General features: G+C 39.6%; 1 protein-coding gene across 1 annotated transcript in view; it reads left to right on the top strand.

Moving 5' to 3' along the window:
* Nucleotides 1-22443, top strand: part of TRIO (trio Rho guanine nucleotide exchange factor) — a 244294-nt gene that overhangs the window by 129972 nt on the left and 91879 nt on the right. The window contains exons 14-21 of the mRNA XM_066559737.1: nt 127-322; nt 916-1082; nt 8028-8147; nt 9574-9765; nt 10231-10380; nt 11877-11991; nt 16397-16512; nt 19752-19874. Of these exons, the coding sequence (XP_066415834.1) occupies nt 127-322; nt 916-1082; nt 8028-8147; nt 9574-9765; nt 10231-10380; nt 11877-11991; nt 16397-16512; nt 19752-19874 (1179 nt within the window). The remainder of the gene's footprint in view (nt 1-126; nt 323-915; nt 1083-8027; nt 8148-9573; nt 9766-10230; nt 10381-11876; nt 11992-16396; nt 16513-19751; nt 19875-22443) is intronic.

The raw sequence follows: 22443 nt of genomic DNA, 5'->3' as shown, positions 1-22443 counted from the left end.
CAGTGATGTCAATCAACAACGAACAACTTGAGTTTCCTACCTCAATCATCAGTGCAACATTGGAAATAAACTGTTTTCTGTTGTGTAATGGGTAATTGAACATGGTCTCCTTCCTTTTTCCCCCAGATTATTTCAGACCTTGAGTCTTGGAATGATGAGCTCTCTCAGCAGATGAATGACTTTGACACTGAAGATCTTACAATAGCAGAACAGAGGCTTCAGCATCATGCAGACAAAGCCCTGACCATGAATAACTTGACCTTTGATGTCATCCACCAAGGGCAGGATCTGCTGCAGTATGTCAATGAAGTGCAGGCGTCTGGTAAGATGGCTCCTTTGTGCTATTCCAGGCTTTCTAAGAATTATCCAGTTGTCGCTCCATGGGATGTGTGAAAATAACAGGGATGCTGGTTAACTGTAAACTGGGGACATGTGAACTCCTTTATACTCAAATTATTCAATGGTGTTCATAAGAACATACTGGCACATAAATGTCATCCGAGTTGGTAGCACTTGAAGGTGTTTAGTTTTTAGAGAAAGAGATTTCACTCAGGATGTCTGTAAAATTAGACTAAATAAGGGAACGTTAGTTTTTTAGGTGGTCAGATCAATGCAGTCGAGCAAAGATTGTCAGCTTTCAAGTAATGCCTTCCTTTTTTGTTCCTTATGCCCCTGCCCCTTCATTTGATATTTTTCACTGTATATGATTGCTTAGGGTAAGTATCATACTTTAAAAACATCCCCCTGTTGCACTTCTTAAGAGTGCAAACCCCTATACTCATGTAGGCAAATCCTCCAAGAATTTGAGGATTGAATTTGGAGAAGGAACTAGGAAATTAGGTGTAGAGCAGTGGAAGCGGGCAGTTTGTCTCAGAAGCTTTGCGAGTCATTCCTGTCCGACCGTCCCGACTGCAGGTGTGGAGCTGCTGTGCGACAGAGACGTGGACATGGCCACTCGCGTGCAGGACCTGCTGGAGTTCCTGCACGAGAAGCAGCAGGAGCTGGACGTGGCGGCCGAGCAGCACCGCAAGCACCTGGAGCAGTGCGTGCAGCTGCGGCACCTGCAGGCAGAGGTCAAACAGGTACGGCCACCCTGGCAGCCACGCCCTCCTGGAGAGCTCTGCTCCCAAAAACACGCGCGGGAAAGCCCTCCTGCTGCATAAAGTCTTCGTTGGGAGCACGGGAGGACTTTGGTCACTTGAGAAACCTCAGCTTCTCTTAACATTAAGTGAATTTTTTTAACTTGCATCACCACTCGATCTTGCTGCGTGGATCTAGAGCAGAAGTCCTATGGAGAGAGAGCTGGGGATGTTTAGCCTGGAATAAAGGAATCTCAGGGGGGACCTTATCACTCCTGCAACTACCTGATAGGAGGGTGTATCAAAGTAGGAGTTGGATTCTTTACCCAGGTAACAAGTTATAAGACAAAGAAGGGAAGTCCTCAAGTTGTGCCAGAGGAGGTTTAGATTAGATATTAGGAAAAATTTCTTCACTGAAGAGATTTTTAAGCACTGGAACAGGATTGATGGAGGTACCATTCCTGAAGATATTTAAAAGACATGTAGATGAGACACTGAGACACATGCTTTAGTGGTGGGTAGTGCTAGGTTAACGGATTTGATGGTTGTAGAGGTTTTTTCCAACCCAAGTTATTCTGATATTCTGTAGATACAAGTAAAGTATTTGAAGTATAGAGTGATTTGAGCTATTGTTAAAGCCTTGCATTTACCATCTGTATGGTGATGAACAGCAATGCTCAAAGGCCCTGCACACTGACCTAATACTTCTGGGTCTGTTGTTCAAAACATCTGCAAAAAGTAATAAAATAATATAGAAGAAAAACAGTTTTGCTTCTCCTGGCAATAAAGTAGCAAGTTTTCAGGTGTTTATCTGATACACACCTAAACCTTTGATGATTTGAGATGTGGGCTAAGCCACTGAAGTTGGTAGAAGTTTAAAAAAGAAAAAAGGCAATAGAAAAGGTAAGAGTTTATCTTGCTCACACTTGGCAGCATCACAGAAGTTTGCTATAGTCTGTTGTATTACTGTGTCCCATAATGAGACTGAATGACAACTCCCAGATTGCAAAGTAATATGAAAGGGGTCCCGCTAGGACTAGGAGAAGTGAATAGAAGGTTCCCAAAGTATTTTCAGGCAGTGGTTGGTTGCTCTACAGTAGCAGATGGAAAGTTTCTGTGTGGTCTTGAATTAAAGGAATGCAAAAAACTGATAGTTGTCTCCTGTCAGTGCAATATAGACATCAATCAAATACTTGATGTTCTATTTCAAGGCTTTGCATACTCTACTGAACTGTGCTCTATCTGCCTTAGCACTAACTCATCTTAGTAAGTGCAGATTGCAAATTCCTCCTTCCATCTGAGTAATGGTTGAGATAAAGTTGTTGCAGATCAGGATAGCTTCTGTACACAGTTGCACTTTATCTTGAAGATGAAGGAAAAAAATGCACATCTGCAAAGGAAGGAAAAAATAAAAGAAATAATGCCAGCTGAGGCACTCTCATCCCTTTATGGTATGTCAGTGAGTTTGGGTGGGATGGGTTAGTAAGAAAAAATTTGTTAGTATCCATAATACTGAAATAGTACTCAGTAAAAGAACAGAATATAGCAGTTTGGTAATATTTCAAAGAGACACTAAATAGTTATTTATATTGCATACTCCCACAATAAAGTGAGTGCTTTGGTCCACTAGCTTTTTTGTATGCAAGTTAAATGTTACAAAAAAGACACGTGTTTTAAACCTGTGTTTGAAACAAATGTTCTGTATTTTGGCAGAAACAGGCAGATGATGAACATCATGGATTTCTCTATTACCTCTATTGCACATAGTGATTACAAATCACTATGTGATTTGTAGATCATTCTTTGAAAAGTTTCTAACTTTTTTGAACTACTGCTAGCCCTGACTGAAACTGAAGCTAAAATTTAGATTCTTAAGAAAGTACTGGAAAAGTTTATCTTATAATAAAGGTATAGGTAGTACATAAACATAGGCAGCTGTCTTTTCTTGGTAGACTGGGATTTGGAAGAAAAAAGCATATTCTATTTTGTATTTCTAGAGCACACCTCTATCAAGTGGGATTTTATATTGAATTAAATGCCATAATATGTGTGAACTTTCAGACAATCATACATGAACATGTAGCTGACAGAAGGTGGTTTTGTGTATTACTTTTCCAGATTTTACTGTACAGATTCATCTGCAATACTTGCCCAGCCTGAGGCCTGAAAATTGAATGGAGCTCAATCTGAGTGTTAATACATTGTCTCATAGGATTTCTTTTGAGCCCTTTGGAATGCTTTGAGGATAATAACTCTTAGTTTTGAGATTACAGTTGCCTTTTCATAAAACCACATCTGATTTATTTTTATTTTTATTAAACATGATTAAGGAAGCATGATCTTCTCCTGTCTCTTCTGCACTAGGAAAACTTTATAGGTCAGCAGGTCACAGTAGGTGCTTTACCTGAGTGTAAAATGAAGTGGTAAACCTCCTCTTCAGTCTGCTTTATTTGTGTTTTGTTGCCTGAAGCAGTGAACACATGGTTTTCTCGTTCAGTTACTGTGATTTTCTCTTAGATTTATTGTTGATGAACTGGGTGTAAGCATGTTTATTATGTAGATGGGATACTGTCTCCATAGCAAGAATTCTAACAGTATTTCCATTTAAATTCTTCCTGCCAAAGCAACATTACTGCTCTTGTATTTTCACACACACGCACGCACGCGCGCACATGCGCACACACACATACATTTATATAAAATACATAAAAATATGTAGCTTGTCATGTGAAGAGGTTAGACTGGAACACTGCAGGAATTTAGACAAATACTTGTAAAGATTCTCTTCCATACTAGGTAGTAAAACCTTATGCGTAATGAATTTTTATCAAATAAGCACAGAGAGTAGATGAAAACATTCAGTATTGCTTCTTCCTTAACTCTTGTGCCAGTTCTACTTTGTGGCATTGAAGTTTTGTTTATCAAGCCTCAGGACTAGGAGGAAGCAGAAGAGCCAGAAGACAAACAGAGGTGTAAAGAAAACCTGCAAAGAATTTGCTTGTCAACTTGAAGTGTAATAGGTGCAGAAAGGGCAAAAGCAGCAAATTATAGTGTAGAAAAACCATGGAAAACAGGGGGAAGAGAATGCTGACTGAAATAAAAGAGACAGCTGTATGTGGGGAAAGCAACATGGAAAGGAAAATGTGAGCACTTTTTTACAGGTCAGGGACATATGAGTAGGTGGAGGCAGAGTAATATTTATGAGAATGTCTGTCTCATGCAGAACTCCAGCTGCATGTTTGCCAGACAAGCCTTCTTTATTAATCACCTAACATACAGCTGTTGGATTACTTACTGCTGCAATCACTCCCACCTACTCACTGTATAGAGTGAATGCTTTGCTGTGCTTAAGGTCAAAATCCCTACCAAGCTTCAGACCCAGTCCAGTTGGTTTCAGTGTGCTCGTTAAGCCTTTTCAGTGCAGTGTTTTCTGCTGTTCTGATCATGGTGTATGTTCTTGGATATATAACTATGTATCCATATATGTACCGTGGTGTACAGATACTTCAGCCCTCAGGAGTACCTTAAGCTGCTTTGTGTTGTCACTGGCAAATCTTTTAGCTTGGTGCTTGAGCTCTGACTATCCCAAAATACTACTCAGGAAGGGTATCCTGGCACTCCATGTAGTGCCATATGGATATGAAAACATAGCTAAGACAGCAGACTGAAGCAGGTTGTCTTGTGATCATGTTTAGTTACAGTCAAAAATCTGTCCAAGAAACTAGTTCTAAATCAAGCATTTATCTCACGATCTACCTATCTGACCTTTTCAAGTGCCCCAAGTGCCCCAAATTTTGTCTCTTTTCCACACCTTTGCTGATGTTTTTCTAGCCTGTTGAAGGCTGTGAGGGGAAAGATGGGGGTTGTGATCCACTCAGACAGGGAGGTGGTGGGAACATGAACATGCCAGCAAACCCTGAAGGCAGCACCCCTGGAAGGAGAACAGACTCTCTATTTCCTAATGCTTATACTTTCCCTTGAGTCAGAGCAGAAGGAAGGGGAGAGTACTGCTGGCAGTTTTCCTCCTGTGAGTTTCACCAGCCTGTGTACTTGCACCCTGGCCTGCACCAAGCAGGAGGACAAGTCTTTGTGTTTGAAACAGCATGTTCTGTTCTAGCTGTTGCTGCTGTAAATAATGGGATGCCAAGTCAAGAGGAACTTTCAATTGGTGCTCCCTAAGCATTCTCCTTCATTAAAATTCTCTGAAGAAGGCTACATGTATAAGAACCCTAAAAAGGTGTGTTTTGTTACACCATACCTGGAAGAATTACTTTTTAAGGTAGAGAAGGAACCTAGAATAACTTTCTTAAGACAAAATAAAAATAAAAAAGGAATTTGAAAAAAAAAATAATCTCCCTCTGTGTTCTTGCAATTTATTTGTCCATGTATAGTTTCTATCTGCAGTCTGTTGGACCCATCTGCTTCCCTCAGAAGCTGCTTTTTTTCCTGCTCCTGAGGCTTAACCAGGCCTTCTCCTTGAGTGTTAAAAATCTGCTGGTGTCTTAGCAATTTAGGAACTCCCAGTTTCTTTCGTACTCCCTTTTGTGTGCCCCCAAACTGTGATCTGCAGGTGTCACCTTTGCAGTAGGAGAGGTTGTTCCAAAGCTGGAGCCATCTTCCCCTTGCTTGCAAGGCTGCACCTGACCCAGTGCTTTCTCCCCAGAAGAGCAGAATGTGCCCCCAGTTACACATCTGGCATGCCCTCCCTTCTACATTGTAGACTTACTCTTTTCTACAGACTTGCAGAATTTATATAGGAGAATTCAAATACATGCTATCAGGGTGGAAAAAATACTGTTAGCTATTCATTGTGCAGACAGAAATGGCAAAACCTGCATTAATAATACAACAATGTCACAATCTGGATAAGTGTAAGGGTGAGGTTGTGGTGCAGATTTGAGGGAACAGATGTTGTGTCAGGATGGTTAGACCTCAGTTGCTTCAAGCTGTCAGACACATTAGAGTGTACTTTGGATGTAGACCCACATGTGGCTTTCAGGTTGTGAGGAACTGTGTTTTAATAGGTCATTTTCTTGGGTTCTGCCCAGGTTCCCAGTCTGCAAGTGCAGTCATATCACCCTGATAACTTAGTGCATTAATGCTATAATTGATAGTTAAGTTAATAGATAAGATAGATAGTTAATCAGATAGTTAAGAACTAACTGATTTGGTAGTTAATATATTTATTATCAGTGGTTAAAGGCCTAAAATCAATTAGTAGGAAAAAGTTAGAAAAGCTGGAGAAGTTCAGATCAACTGGGCCTGAAGAAATTCACTCTAGAATACTTGAAAAGCTGCTGTTGTTTCCAAACATCAGGAGATCGGATGAGATTCTGGAGGCCTGAAACTCAACATCTGCTTCTCAAAAGTGGAAAAGGACTAGCTGAGGGAGGATTATAGGTCAGCTAGTTTAACACAGTTCCCAGGAAAAATATTGAAACAAGTAGATCAATAAACTTGAACAGTGTCAAAAGGAGAAAAGGCTAACACAGGTCAATTAATCATAGCTTTCCATTGATAAACCCCCCTTTTTTATCTGGGGGGGGGTGGGAAAGCAGTGTCAAAGCTTTTAAAATAGCTTTCTGGGAGGGGTGGAAAAGCAGTGTCAAAGCTTTTAAAATAGTGCAGCTCAGTCTGTCTGGCCGTAACTTACTATGAGAATGTCACATGAGACTAAATTACTAGGAGTGATAACTTACTGAAAAAAACATATTGAGTAACAAAAGTTATTAACAGACTCAGTGGATTGGAAAAGATATTTAAAAATGAAAAAAAATTGTATTTGTCTGTATTTGGATACTACTGGTTCATGTTCTCAGTCAGAAAATCTACGTGTTAGCAACTATGCTATTAAATTTGAAGTTGAAAGCAGGAGCAGCTGGAAAAGGGGTTTGAGTTCATCAGAAGATGCTGGATTACAGTTCAGAATTATCTTGATGGGAGAATGGAAGAACCATGCTTTAAGAAGGATATGAGTTTGAATAGTGAAAAATACAGAGCATGATGTACTGGAAAGAATAATCAGCTGAATAAATACAGAGGTAATTACTGGCTGGGCAGCAGTTCCATAGAAGAGTTGTACAGATGACAGTGAATAACCTGAATTATGTCCCATTTTACTCAGTATTTGAAAAATTATGACCAAGTCATGGTTATCAACTGGAGAGAGCTCATAAAAGAGCAGTGTTCTAAAAAAATAAGGTGACTGACTTCACATGGGAGAGATTGAAGAGACTGTGGTCAAGAAGATAAGAGGAGTCTAAAGGAGGGAATCAGATAATGTTCCTGATAGAGAGAGGTGAGGGAAAAACAAAGCTGATGCAAAGAGGGAGAAAATGTCTTTTTCCTTCTTCTTGTTTTTTTTTTGGGAGAGGTCTAAAAAGTTGCATGTTCCTGCTGTTGATAAGGAACGTGTAAAGTGGACTCCTGAGGCTTCTGCCCAGCCATGGATTCTTCTGATTTCACTGGACACATCAAAGAAGGCGCATTCTGAAAAATTAACGTCTTCAAGCAGTTAGAAGGACACCCAATGATCACATTTTTCTCAACATTACTGTTCAAAATTATATGCATACTTTTTACTAAGCTATAGAGCCTCAGTTTGCAGTACTGACACTGGCATTCAGGCAACTACTACTTGTAACTTGTTCCAGCTTTTCAGGTGACAGAAGCAGTATTCAGAAGCACAACCTTCTTCAGAGTATGAACTGAAGCCACAAGCATGTAGTAGTTGACTGCAAGCTGTGAGTTGATAGCTCAGTGAAATTGTACTGAATGTCACTAACTGTGCTTACTCAATATAAAATTCACTCTAGTATGTAATTAACAAATTATTTAGTTATCGATTCCAGTGCTAATGTGACCCTAAATATTTTTGCCCCTACAGTGGTGCTTTTTTGCTGGTTGGCAGTGGAATTGCATATTTCATGGTCTTCTCTTTTGTTACAGGTTTTGGGCTGGATTCGAAATGGAGAGTCAATGTTAAATGCTGGGCTCATCACTGCTAGCTCTTTGCAGGAGGCAGAGCAGTTACAGAGGGAGCATGAGCAGTTTCAACATGCAATAGAGGTAAAAGCACCATTTTAGTGACCATGGCCTTGTATTTACAGTTCTCTGTAAATAGTACTCTTGGATTTGTTCTACAGTATTTGCAGTTTAGGAAAACCTGTTGAATTCATGGCAAAGAGACAAAAACACTTACTGAGAAGCTGGTATTTGTTCTTATTTATTTTGAAGCTGCAGTTCCAGGTGAACATCTTCTCAGTGCCTTTTTGCATCTTTATAAAGTGGTAGCTGTTCAGAGCAATTTTGCTGATAGTGTTTTCATTTGTTATTGCTTTCCTAGAACATAACTTGTAATTCTAAATGTAAAATAAATTAAGAATAAGTGGACCAGAACCTGCAGTTTTGTGTATTCTGAGATCATCCTTTAATATTTCCATTTTTGTTTGAGAGTAGGTTTCAGTGAAACTTGTATGAGGTGGCGTGTCAATCCCCCTGCCATGGCTTCAAGCTAAACTTATCTGATTGGTCATATTGCTGCTAAAAAAATAGACAGGGTTCTTAAGATTGATTGAAGTGCAGTATTATTTGCTTACATGCCCTACTGAGTAACTTAGTGATAATATTAGCAATGTTATGATTGTTTGGGTAGACTATTTTCAGAAGTACTCTGCCTTGCAGTAGCTCTTTGATATTCTGTTCCTGTTTGGTAGAACTTTATGCTTCTCCTCTCTTGATTTTTTTTCTTTTAATTAAAGTTTGCACTATATGCCCCATCATTTTGAGGAGCTTTGGTAACTCTGAAGTATAAAAATTATGAGACCTCTAGGTGTTTGTCAGTTTAAGAAGAAATTATGAGGAAGCTTAAAAATCTGTGTTTCCTTGGCCATTCTTTACTCAGATATAATAATACTTAGTAGTATTAACCCCCTAATACTTTTATATTATTTGGTTTTAGGCATGTATTTCTCTGCACAGAGAAATACAGTTTAAAAAATTTGCTTACAGTCAATAGACAGTTGTCTTTTTTACTGGTCTGCATGCCTGCACCTTTCTTTGCTCAGTACTGATGTGCAAAAGACTGAAGTTAAAGCTGTAAAGATTGCCAGAATAGATTTCTGGCATCATAGAGATAGATTTTTGTCATAATCTTTTTTTTCTTCACTGTGAAGGGAAAGAAAATCAAACTGAAATTCATAATTGCAACATCATGTAATGCAGCATAGATACATCACATGTAGCTTAATGCCAGACAGTTACTATTTGTTAAGAACTGCTATTTAATGTTGATTTGATGATAAATCTCTACAGGATTTATTTCCTTTGTATTTGCATAGAGAAGTCACACAGTATCAGACAGTCATTTTTAGTTAATGGGTGTTTGTGCGCAGATAGAAATGTCATTGACACAGTGGAAATGTGAGCCTCTGAGGTTTTCAAGTAAATGAACTGAAGTGCTCCACTGAACTCGTGACTTTTCACCTCTTGTCAGAAAACACATCAAAGTGCCCTGCAGGTTCAGCAGAAGGCAGAGGCAATGCTGCAGGCTAATCACTACGACATGGACATGATCCGGGAGTGTGCAGAGAAGGTCGCTTCCCACTGGCAGCAGCTGATGCTGAAGATGGAGGATCGTCTCAAGCTTGTGAATGCCTCTGTTGCCTTCTATAAAACTTCTGAGCAGGTACAGAAATGCAGAAGGTCTGCCTTGGTTAATTCCTCAGTGTGGCATTAAACAGCATTACTTCAAAAAAATGGTTGATGAGGTTTGGTTATCTTTATTCATTTGATGGCTAGTTCTGGTTTTTGTGTGGGAGTCAGAGAAAAATCAGTTTCATCTACTTGTCCACAGAAAAGTTTGGGGGGGAGTTGGCAAGGTTGCCTCCTCTGCCGCCATTACTTAAGCCCATCCAGAACTATGCAGTCACAGAGGCAGAGAAAGATGAACAATTTTAGGAACTGCCTCTGAGCAGTTCCACATAAGCAGGCCAGTGCTTGTAAACCTGCAGCCAAAGTTTGTTGCCTTAAGTCCCAGTCAAAACGTGTCAGAAGCTAGGGGGTATATATAAGGGGTAGATGAGTTTTCTTTCATCGAGGCCTGAATTTTGATTTTTTTGCCTTACTGAATTGGACTTCTTTTTCCTGAAAGGTGTGCAGTGTGCTGGAAAGCCTGGAGCAAGAATATAAGCGAGAAGAAGATTGGTGTGGGGGAGCAGACAAACTGGGCCCCAACTCTGAAACAGATCATGTTACTCCCATGATAAGCAAACACCTGGAGCAGAAGGAAGCGTTTCTGAAGGTAAGGTTGGGGATTTTTTGCGGTCTCCTGTGTCTTGGGAAGCATGCAGGCAAACAGCTCTTACAGTGCTGACATGGCTGTGGAAAGCAACAGTGCCCCTTCAAAACTACAGGTATGTCCCCAACTGCAAAGATGTGGGAAGTGGTGTGTTAACTGCTTCTGACAGTGATTAAGAGAATACTGCCAAGTGCATACAATTGTAGCCAGTTTTATAAATACATTTCCTGTTGAACTTGAGTAGATGTCAGATCTCCCAGTGTGACTGAAGAGGAATTGGAAGTCGCTGCTTTGAGCAACTGTCACTCTAGAGAATGCTTAAAGGCTGCTGCTTTGAAAAAGGAGTGAAAGTCACACAGTGCCATTGCTGCCTGTGCATCAGAGCAGCTCTCAGATGTACTGGGACAACAGAAGAATACGGAAGGAGGAAACGGGTAGACAGGCATCTGGGATTATTGGGTTTTGTGTATAGTCTTCAGATAAATGAAAGATTTTTGTTCCAACTACTGTCCTAGTGAAAAAGATTATTGATCATACTGAATGAAATGTGCAGCATGTGCTTGCAGAGCAGTATAACTAACTTTGTGGTCAAAGGCATTTTCCAGCATCACCATGAAAGACTACTAAGAGAATAAAACTTTTTTGTTAGAAACCTTCTTGTTCTCATTACGCAGATTACAACACTCCAAAACATATTAACGAAACTCAAAGTATACAACCTAGTAGATCCTTCTGCAGCTGGCATGAATTACTAATCTTTGTTTTAAAATGGTATGAGAAATTACTTAGTATCTTTGTTACTGTATCAAACCATTCTACCTTCATCTAACCTTTTAAAGTGACGTGCTATAATTTGCATGTTAAAAATGAAGCAGACAACCCACATGTAGTATTTGATATTTGTTAAGATGAAGATGACAACTGAGCTGAGTGCTTGCAATATAGTGGCGAGGACTGAAAGCTCTCAAGGCTTTGCCTTCGTACTTTAAGAGCAGATATTACTATTTTAGCACTTCTGGTTTCACTTCAGCAAAACATTCACTTTTTGTTAAAAGTACTGATGGATGTAATATGGAATATGCAGGTAGCTACACAACCATGTGCACTGTTTACACAGTAAGGAGCTTCAGGTGGCACATGGCACATACACTAAACAAACTTCTCTGTGAACTCTGAGTCATGCTGAAAGCCCTAGAGCAGATAATTGCTTTTCAGGTTCTTCAGAAAAGAGGAATAGCATTTTATTAATTTATTTTATTTATTTTATTTGTATTTGTTTATCTGCTTTGTTTTTTCTCTGCCAGGTAAGTTGTAACTGCTATTTGGCAGAATATCTGTTCTAATAGTTGGCTTGGCTTGGCTTGTTTGTAGAAGAGATTTAACATGCAATGTTTTCCAAAATTGAAGAGGGTAACAAAATGAGAGTTAGGAAGATCTTTAATTTCTTCTGCATGTTTATTTGTGCATCTTCAAATAAACTTGTACCTCTGACTCTCTAGGCCTGCACACTGGCTCGGAGGAATGCTGATGTCTTCCTGAAATACCTGCACAGGAACAGTGTCAACATGCCAGGGATGGTGACACACATCAAAGCACCTGAACAGCAAGTGAAAAGTAAGGGGCTTCTTGTTCTCTTTCTTCTCACAAGAATGTGATCATCATGTGCTGTGGTGTGTGTGGGGATAGGGTTGTGAAGCCTGCCCAAGTGGAAAGAGTTCTGTCAGGCTTAAAAGGAAACAAATTGCTTGCACACTTTGAAAGTGCTGACAGTCTTCAAAGTCTCTTATACTCAAATGAAGTTGCTTGGAATTCTTTTATCTGCTACTTACACCTAGTCTTCTTTCTATTTGAAACTCAAATGTGTTGCTTTTATTGAGACAATGAGGTAGTAAACTTCCACATGATAATGTTTGGTCTGAAGCCAAATGAGAGCTGATCAGTGTAAGCTTATTCAATGTGTTGGTGTCAGACATTCTGCAAGTTCCCTGGGAGTGCCGGAGTGATATGAGGTCATTGCTTGTACGATGCCCTTGAGCTCTTCAGATAGTTTGAATCAGTGTTGAGGAGCTTCATGAAGTATGGGGTAACTTACAACATGTTTAAACTGGATGTGTGGAGAGGTAGTAGCTGAGGTGAAGCTGGAAGGAGCTACTACGTGAGGCTTGGCTTTTGCTAAGATTAATAATACATAGTACAGCTTTAAGGGGTAATAAGCACTCTAGGAAATGGAGAGAGAGAGAGAGAGACCTGTGGGGCTTTGAGGGACAAAAGTGCAAAAATTAATAGGGTATGCATAACTGCTGGGTGTGGTAGCAGAACAGAGATCAGTGAGATTCAGAAGTAAATACTGCATTTTAATAATTTAATTGCCAATCATATTCTGCTCTATGCATTTTGAAACTGAGACTGAACACTCTGGCCACACTACAGTCTCAAAACCAGAGAAGTCTAATTTTTAATTAAATGCTGTTTGCACCTACCCAAAGGGGAGTTATGCATATGATGTAGCCAGACTCAAGAGGAGCATGGCAGTAAGTCCAGAGAAAAAGTTGCAGCAAGAAAAATTCTGAATGGCAGAAAGTGTTAGAGCAAGATTGGTTAGAGCGGGTAGCCCAGAGAGGTAGGAGTATCTGTACCCCTAAGAATTTTTAAAACTTAGTTGAACAAGCCCCTGGAAAACTTTAAAGTTATTGGTGCTTTGAAGAGGAGATTAAAACAGATGGCCTGCAGAGGTCACTTCCACACCAATTTACTTGATGACTCTATTAGAAAAGGACATGTTCACTTTAAATACAAGGGGTAAACAGCTCGTTGTTTTTCCTCTGTCCCCAAAATTTCTAGAGCTGTACAAAACAAAATCTCAACACAAATGCCAGCAGTATCAATAACTGAGGCTGACATTTGTCACTTAGTTCTTCTTTCACTAAGAGACAAAGAAAACAGAGCAGAAGAAAGCAGGAAGTTGTAGCTACCACACTTACTGAATATTAGACAATTTTTTTTTAAATTCAGTTTTGAAATCTGTAAAGGAACAGTCATTCTGAGAAAGGCAAATGTGCTAATATGAGGAAAGAATAGAAAGATCTCTACTAATGTCCTTAAGAGTAATAATTACATATCAGAACCATAGTGTTATGCATGTTCTGTATACATTTAAAATTCTGGATGAGTGATACATGTTTAGGAAGCAACAAAAAACGAATAAAAATCCCCAAGTAGAAAAAAATAAGCTGTTTCCTCCATAAACCATGTAATTTATGCTTCTGAGAATTAAACATGAGTTAAGATAGAGCTAGTGGGGACTCCTTCCTGTTAGGTCTCAATGGTATGGTGGTAGCGGACCAAATGATAAAAATGTTCACTCTGTTCTTCCTGCTCAAATATGCGTGTCAAGAAAAAAAGAGATCTCCTTTCACCTCTTTCCTAAATTGAGAAAAAAAAAGGAGTGTTTATTTTAGTGAAAGAAAGGTTACCTATGTTCTAATAGAGCATTACAACTCAGATGTATGCTTGAGACTAGCAGACTGCAATCAGTATATAGTTTATAAATTAATGCCTTAAAAACTTGAGTAAGCTTTGAGTTCCTGCAGAACTGCTGAACATTTTTCAAAAACTTCATTCAGTGGCATACTTGATCCTTATTCCCAGATGCAGATTAAGTTACCTGGAAAAGTGATGTCCTAATCTAGGCAAAGTTTAGCTAAGCATATGCTTCATGGGGAACAGGAATTGCAGTGGTACTGAACTCTGAGAGGTGTCCTTATGTCCCTGCACACCAGCGTAAATAGTTTCTGTGATATGCAGTTAAGGGTGCCCAATCATTGTCTCACTTAGGAAGGAACTGTGGCCTAAAACTGTGCTGTGGCAGGTGGGTTGAGTTGGTGACAATTCCTGTAAGCTCAGAGATGAGAGCATCTTCATCTTTGTTTCTGCTGCTAAGGTTGTGTGCATCTGCTTTACCTGTCTCTGCTGTGCAGGCTGCAACTGAACGTGGTTCAGGAACTTGTCCAATGGTGCTTATATTTTTAGATAGGTTGATAGAAGGATGCATAGAGACAGCTGAGAGCTCTTTGAGCCTGGAGAAGAAGCTGAAAATTTAGGGAGCAATACTAACAAATGTTGGAATCAAAGTAATTAACAGCAACAGGGACTGTAGTTCAGGTGGCTTGAGATACAGAGATGCTTTTCCAAACCTAGCATTAAATATTGATGTTTTGTAACTTCCTTAGAGTAGTTTATAGAATATTTTTTCTTCTATTTGCCAGTCCAAGAAATTAATGGCACTAACAATAACAGTGCCCAGCCAAATATCTCTCACTGCCTTGCCATCTGTATCATGTCCTCACAGAACAAATGCTGTTCCAATTTGCTAAATTCACCTCACTTGCTCTCTGTCAGAACTACTTTGCTTGCGTCACTATCAAGATGTCTCTTTTTATATGGCGTGTCCATTTGGGTGTGTTGCATTGTATAATGATAATTGTGTCCCACCCACTCCACCTCCCTGCCTCCTGAAATCTGGCATGTACTCTGAGCAAGTGTTTTGGAGGTGACATAAGGCAGAAATTAAACTGAGAAAGCAGGGGAGGCTCACAGCAGATCAGCTCATAGCTTGGCATATGAGGGGAGTCTGACCAGCAAAAAATAAAACCTTGGCCACAGTGATCACATTCCAACCAAAAGCAAATTCTGGGTGATCTCAGCACCCTGTGGCAAGTGGGAATATGGTGCTTGTAAGCAGAAGGATGTTGGCAGTGATGCAGACAGGTTTCATAATCCTCAGGGAGGCTGTGACAAGTGGTTGTGTTTGATCCCAGATCTCTGATGAGGTAGACAAAGATGCATTTCCCCTCAGGCTTCCTGTTATTTGAGCTTCTCTTGTCAAACTGTTTCTTGGAGTTGTTAGCTTTTGGGATGCAAAGCATGGTGGACTTGCACAGTGGGAGAGCAGAATGCAGAGACCATAAGACACCTAGCCCCTGATAGCCTTCACTTGTAATTATGGATCATGGAAAATAGTCAGCTCTGGGTATAAGTAGAAAAGCAAGTAGTGTTGGTGTAAAAAGACTTTTTTGTGGTCTCTTCTGCTTCTGCTGGACCTCTCTTTTGGCTCTGTGCAATTGCAACAGAATCACCTGGTAGAGACATTGAGTGTCCCCATTCCCCTCTGCTCAGCTTGCCCTCCCAGGTTTGCAGTAGCTACAAAGTCAAGTAGGGCTGCTGCTCTGGAAACAGCTGTGGGTAAAGCGAGCTTCACAGGAAACTGCTAGTATTTCTTTTTTCTTTTTTTGATGGAAAAACCATAAGCATTAAAGAAACAGAATTCAGGTAAGGTCTTCTGCATATCGTAAGCACAAGGTCTTTGCTAGGAAGAATTAAGAAGGTTGGACATGTGGGATTTGGATGTGAGTTTTCTGATACTCAGGAATAACAAACTGTGGAGTTAATTATTTGATTATCTGGAAGTTCTGTCAAGGTTCAGTGAACATTCATATTTAACAAGTCAGCTTACTTATGCTGCATTTGATCTTGTGGTGACCTGAGGTTGTGCATTTGTTCATCTGTATTTAATCATTAAAATACTTTATAGGAGACTAATTAAATTTATAGGAGACTAATATTTAAAATTCCCTTTTTTTATTTCAATATAATATGGTAAGCATGTTGTGATTACTTTTGTATGCTTATTCTTTCTGAGGAAACCCCATCAAGTGCCATCTTTATCAGCCTACATTTTCAATCCTGCTATAAGCAGTAGCAGTCCCCTTGTCAAAAATATTTGAGAAGAAAAAATATGTCAGTAGTAAGTTTTAATTGCATCTCTAGTTTCTTTAACCAGTAGTTCTGTAAGTAATGAAAAAGGGACATTCCGTGTTTCATTAGTATCAGGAAAAAAAGCAAAACAAAGACTAACAGAGCAAGTGTATAGTAAATTCTACAATGTAAAGTACTTTATTCTCCTGATTTTAGTGTGATATTTTAAATTTGATTGTCATAAGTTCTGTTTTCATTTCTTCAGATATCTTGAATGAACTCTTCCAGAGGGAGAATCGTGTGCTGCATTATTGGACCATGCGTAAAAGGCGTCTTGATCAATGCCAGCAGTATGTGGTGTTTGAAAGAAGTGCCAAGCAGGTGAGGGTTTCATATAAAAATCCTCTTTGGCATGATCAGGGGTTCACTGTCTTCTCACAGTAACAAATTTGTCATTCACTTCAATATTTCAAATGGTTAAAACATGAGAAGGATTGAAGTAGCAAATTGAATTCTTTGCCTCCCCTTTAATACAGAACACCTAAATGTGGTGGGGCAGTGTGTCTGTAGCTTTTGTAGCTTAGAGGTGATGTTTTGCTTCTGCCAGCTTCATCTGGTACTGGCAAATCTAATTTCTGCAAGCTTGTGTTTGACAAATTGTTATGCTTGTTAACTTTTACACACACACCTAATTTGTCTGGGGAAATTACAGGCAGCAGCATTTTTCTCAGATGTTGGAGGAAAAATATCTAATTAAGTTGATTGGCAGTTCTAGAAATCTGACAAGTTGGATAACTCATTAAACAATAATAACTGAATTACTTCGGTTTTTCAATTCTTTGTATTTGGTTTCATGGTTTCCTGCATGATAGATCCACCTCTTGGTATTTTGTTGAATTTATCAGTCTGAAAAGAACTATTAAGTAACTACCTCACACGCAAAAAAAATTTCCTTCACTAATCAAAACACATGCCTTAAAAATAAGTAGGGGGTTCAAGGCAGAAGTGGTAAGTAGATTGATCTGTGATGGTTTTTTTAGTTGTTGGGTTTTTTTTAAACTGGTTATAAGACAAAGAAAGGAAGCTATCTGTTCCTGTTCTGTGGAAAATGACACAATGCCCATAGTGCATTGTGCATAGTAAAATATAGTCAGATCCTCTTGAAAGGGCTCAAAAACCTAATCTCTTATTTCTTTCTGACAGCTAATTTAGACAAAAGTTTGGTCTGGTTTGCTCTCTTGAAGGAATTCTCAAGTCTTCTTTTCGTGCTTTCACAAAGAAATTAATGCAAGATGCATCTTGGAGTGAATTTGAAGTCTGATACTTCTTTAAAACAACACCACCATCTCTTCCCTGCCCCCCTGTCCTTGCCTCCCTGCCCTACTTTTGAATAACCTTAATTTAAACCTCTGACAAGCACATGATCTACTTGTTTTTGTATAGAGATTACTAACCAACAGTCAAACACTGGAGATAAAGATCTGTCAGCATTTTCATTGTAAATCCCATTTTTCAGCAATCACCAGTTCAGTCATCAAAAAGCAAAGTGAACCAAACCATATATGGGACTCCACAGTGATTAGCAAAAAAATGGAAGTGTTGCTGTCTTCATTTAGATGTCTTTCTGGAATTTGGAAGAACCTGTTCTTTGTCCTTACAGAACTTGATGCTCTTGTGATGGAAAAGATACCATACCAGTTTGCAAGAACAGTGTTAGATTCTCAAATCCTGTCAGAGTTAAGGGCTTACCTGATCCCTAAACTGATTCATCCAGTTCTTGTAGTGATACCTCAGGTGAAATAAAAGCTGATCTAAACTGTAGGAATTAAGATCAAGTTGAACTTTCTGTCATACTGTGCCTCTAAAGAGCTGCCAGCAAGTTATGAAAAAACAGCATTTTCATTCTCATGGCGGGGGGATTGGAACTACATGATCTTTGAGTTCTCTCCCCATCAAAACCATTCTGTGATTTGGGGAAGGGCAGCTTTTTGTTTATCATTCATTCCAGCGTTAGGTAATAAACCCACTAAAAAATGGCAGAGAAGTATTAAATGTTGTTGGTAATATGGTAGCCATGCTGTGCCTGTCCATATCAATCTTCACTTGCAAAGATTGACATTAGAATGACAACATGTGTCATAGAGGTGGTTGATTGCAATGTTGCTTTTTTGACAGAAGTCCAACAGTTGTTCCATCAGCAACTTTTAAAAGTACAGGCCCCTCTCCTCAGGCTTGCACCTGCATCAGTATGTGACTAAGAAAATGGCACCCTGGCATTCACATTCATTGTTGAATTTTGAAGGCTTTCTACTCATTTCAGGTTTTGCACCAAGAAGGAAAAACATTTGAAGGGGAAGTAAGGGAATCAATGTTGTTTCATCACAGCTTTGATGAGTTTAAATCATTGGTGAAATTATAGTAGAGACAGTGCCTTTTCTGATTCAGTGTAAGGATATGTGTGAAACATACATATCTACTGTCCACCAGGATAAATCTTTTCCTGTTCTTCCTACTGTGGATAGGTAATGCTCATAATTTCAGGTTATCCTTTCAGGGGAAGAGTGAACACCCACCAGCATTCTACTACTTTTTCTCTTGGGTTGTTAAATTTTTGCCTCGTGTTCTGTGTATTTACTGAAGATACAGAAGCTACACATGCATTTAGTAATAAGGGGGTTCTAAGCAAGCTGTGTAAAACTCTTTGAACATCTGCTATTGGCTTTTTCAGAGACGAGAAGTTTCTAAGCTCCCATCCCTCTGCCTGCTGCTGTAGGAAGCCTGTATTGAGAGCTGCAGAACAGTTGTCAGTTAGATTTTCACTGATATGCAGCAGTTGGAGACAGCTCTTGCTTTTTTCAGGAGCCAGAGATTCCTCACGACCACTGAGTTATGCTTTAAAGGGCAGCAGGTAATGTGGGTAAATCATAGATAATTACCAAGATCAGCATTTTTCATAATAGTGAGCAAATGAAGTGTCAGGATGTGGAAGGGAAACAATCTTCGTTTGCAGTTCTTTGTTCTTGTTTTTTTCTACTTATACATGCATAAATTGATTTAACTGAGACATCTCACTGTTCCTTCTCTGCTGCAGGTTTTATTTCCAGGAGCACAGACCACACTTTGTGAGGTTGGAATACATGTCAGCAAAAGAGTGAAGTGATAGTTAAATCTTACATGCTTGGAAAGTTTAGTCTGTACACTTATGTACATTTTTACATGTTGGAACTTGTATATTTCTGAGCATGGCTGTCCCATGTGGCACAAAAAAGTGATTTTTTTTCTTTTTCCTCAGCTGAGGAAAGTATACTATCAAACTGTGAACACAATTAAAAACCTTTCAATAGTGGACTGCTGTAGTCCTGCAGTAGTGGACTTCCCTGAAGTGTTTGGATTCATACATCATTTTTAATTCTCTAAGCATTGCTTCATAGTCTTTGTGAATTATTTCAGAGTTATGAACTATTTGGTATGGTAGAGGTATTAGATGATTGCCACAAGTGACAAAGAGTAAAATTCACCTGTGGCCAAATTGTGTGTGTGAAATATTGATTACAGATGGTTTTTGTTGGCAAAAATATATTGTCTTTTCTCTTACTTTTCTTCATTAATGCTTTATTTAGGCTCTGGAATGGATTCATGACAATGGAGAGTTTTATTTATCCACGCATACTTCCACTGGTTCCAGTATCCAGCACACTCAAGAGTTGTTAAAAGAACATGAGGAGTTTCAGATCACAGCAAAGGTAAAATACATTTTAAAAACTATCACAAAATACTTAGAGTTGGAAGGAACCCCTGGAGATAAGTTAGTCCAATCATCCTGCCATGACAGGGTCTCCAAGAGCAAGTTACACAAGAATGTGTCCAGGTGGGTTTTGAATGTCTTCCCAGAGGGAGAGACTCCATGGCATCCCTGGGCAGCCTGTTCAGTGCCTTGCCACCCTCAGTGCAAAGAAGTTCTTGCTCATGTTGAGATGAAACTTCTTGTGTTCTAGTTCATGGCTTTTAGTCCTTGTCCTGTCACTTGGGCATCACTGAAGAGTCTGGCACCATCCCCCTGATAGCTTCCTTTGAGATATTTTATATTTTGGTGAGATCCTCTCTCACTCTTCTCCAGACTAAACTGGCCCAGCTCCCTCAGTCTCTCCTCGTTAGAGAGGTACTCCAGACCCCAAACTATCTTTGTGTTGCTCTGCTGGACCCTCTCCATTGGCTCCTTGTCTTTCCTGAACTGTGGAAACCAGAATTGAACACAATACTCCAGATGTGGCCTCATTAGGGGCATGTAGAGTGTCAGGATCACATCTCTCAACCTGTGGCCACATCTTCCTGATGCACCCCAGGATACTGTTGGCCCTCCTGGCCACAAGGGCTCTTCTGGCTCATCCACCAAGGCTCCCAACTCCTTCTCCACAGAGCCATTACCTAGTAGATCAGCCAACAACCTCTGCTGGTACTGGGGTTATTTCCCAGCTGGTACTGGGGTAATTTCCCCCAGGTTGCAGGACCCTGCCTTAGTCCTTGTTGAACTTCAGTAGATTCCTCTGCCCAACTCCCCAGCCTATTGAGCTCCCACTGAGGCAGCACAACTGGTCCCCCCAGTTTCATATCATCAGCAAACTTGCTGAGGGTGCATCATGTTCCTTCTCCAGCTTGTCGATAACCAAGTTGAGTAGAAGTTGAATTATGAAAGATTTGAAACAAAACAACTGAATTCCCCTTGCCCATCAGAAATTCCCCCAAGGATGTGTCCATCAAGATCTGTTTACTTGCAGTGGCTTTCTGTCTGTATTTCTGCTGAGAATAGAATAAACCAGAAGATAATGAGCAGATATTCATTGTTACTGGAGCTCCATGAGTCCCATGTGCTGTTGATTTCTCATGACAAAATCGTGGTGAGCTAGCTTAAAAATGTTTTCAGTACCTACAAACATTTCAGGGCCTTTGATTTCCACTTCCATATCTTCATGATTGTGGATTACTGAATGTTCATTTAGAATATAAAATACAACAAGCTGTATTATTATTCTGATTATTAGTTAGAAGATATTAGAGAAACTAAAGCTTTATTTGTTAGGTAACTGATTTTATTAAAGTATTCTGTGCTTCTCCTGTAAAACTTTTTGAGTCAGGCAGCAGAATGTTATTCTGCATCTCTGGAGGCCTTTACAGGCCTGAGGCCATAAAGTTGTCACTCCTGAGGCTTTCCAGTTTTCACATGTGAAAGACAGACAACCATTGCATGACTGAACTACCTGAGTTTGTAGCCTTGTCTGTCTCTGGATTTTTTTGCCACCTGTTCAAACTGTCACCCATTTCTCCCTCTGGTTCTCCAACCTTCATAGAGAAATAATCAAGCCCAGGAAAGTAAGCAAGTGTTCATTTGTCTGAAGGATCACCTCAGAAGAGACTTGGAGATGGAGATGGTCAAGGGACATGTGGGAAGGGAGAAAAGAAAATCCAGAAAGAACAGAGATCACTTTTGTTGTTCAAACCTGGATTTTCTCCTGTTTGATCTTTGCTTCAGACTTTGATTTCCTGGATCCCTTCCAGTTGCAGAGCACCACTACTCCTCCTTATTCCCTCTTTCGGCCTGCAGATGACATTGGTGCCCTTTTGAAAGGATGTTGTTTGTGTCACTCCCTTGGCATTTTGCTACCTGTTGGGAGGATATGTTAGCCCTTGCTAATTCCATACTGAAAAGAAATGCTTGGATGAGGGACCATTAGGGAACAAAAAGAATTAAGAGAGTACAAACTTGATTTTTTCAATATTGTAAGAGTCATATTTTTATTGACTATTTTGCTTAACTCCCTGCTAGTAAGGGCCCTGACTGTACAATCCACTCATGACAGAGAGGTCGATGTGTAAACTCATCCATTGTGGATGATTTATGATTTACATGAAAGAAACTGCATAATCTTAAGCAGACTGTCATTTGGGAAAAGCATTTAGAGATTTTGTGATAACTACTTGTTTCTCTTAGTTTCTCTCAAACAGTTCTGTGCCAACAAAGCATAATATAGAAAAGATTTAAAGAATTCAGTCTTCATCTGTTAAAGACTAAAGCATATAGCAAGACTTACTTCCATCTCAGCATTTCTGTGGTGCCTAAAGGAGGTAGATTCTTGGGACTGTGGACCAGGTCTAATATCAGTGCTTCAGTAATAAAAAAGTACCCTCTTTGGCATCAAAATGCCTTTGTATTGATGCAAGAGTACTCATGCTGAAAGGCTTGCCTAGCAGAATTTAATCTCTGAGTCAGATATGAAGGACATATTTCAAAGAAAAATAAACAATCTGCTTCTAGTC

Source organism: Molothrus aeneus, chromosome 1 (assembly GCF_037042795.1).
Source record: "Molothrus aeneus isolate 106 chromosome 1, BPBGC_Maene_1.0, whole genome shotgun sequence".
Lineage (NCBI taxonomy): Eukaryota > Metazoa > Chordata > Aves > Passeriformes > Icteridae > Molothrus > Molothrus aeneus.
The sequence above is the reverse complement of the archived record's forward strand: the minus strand, read 5'-3'. Positions and strand labels throughout refer to the sequence as shown.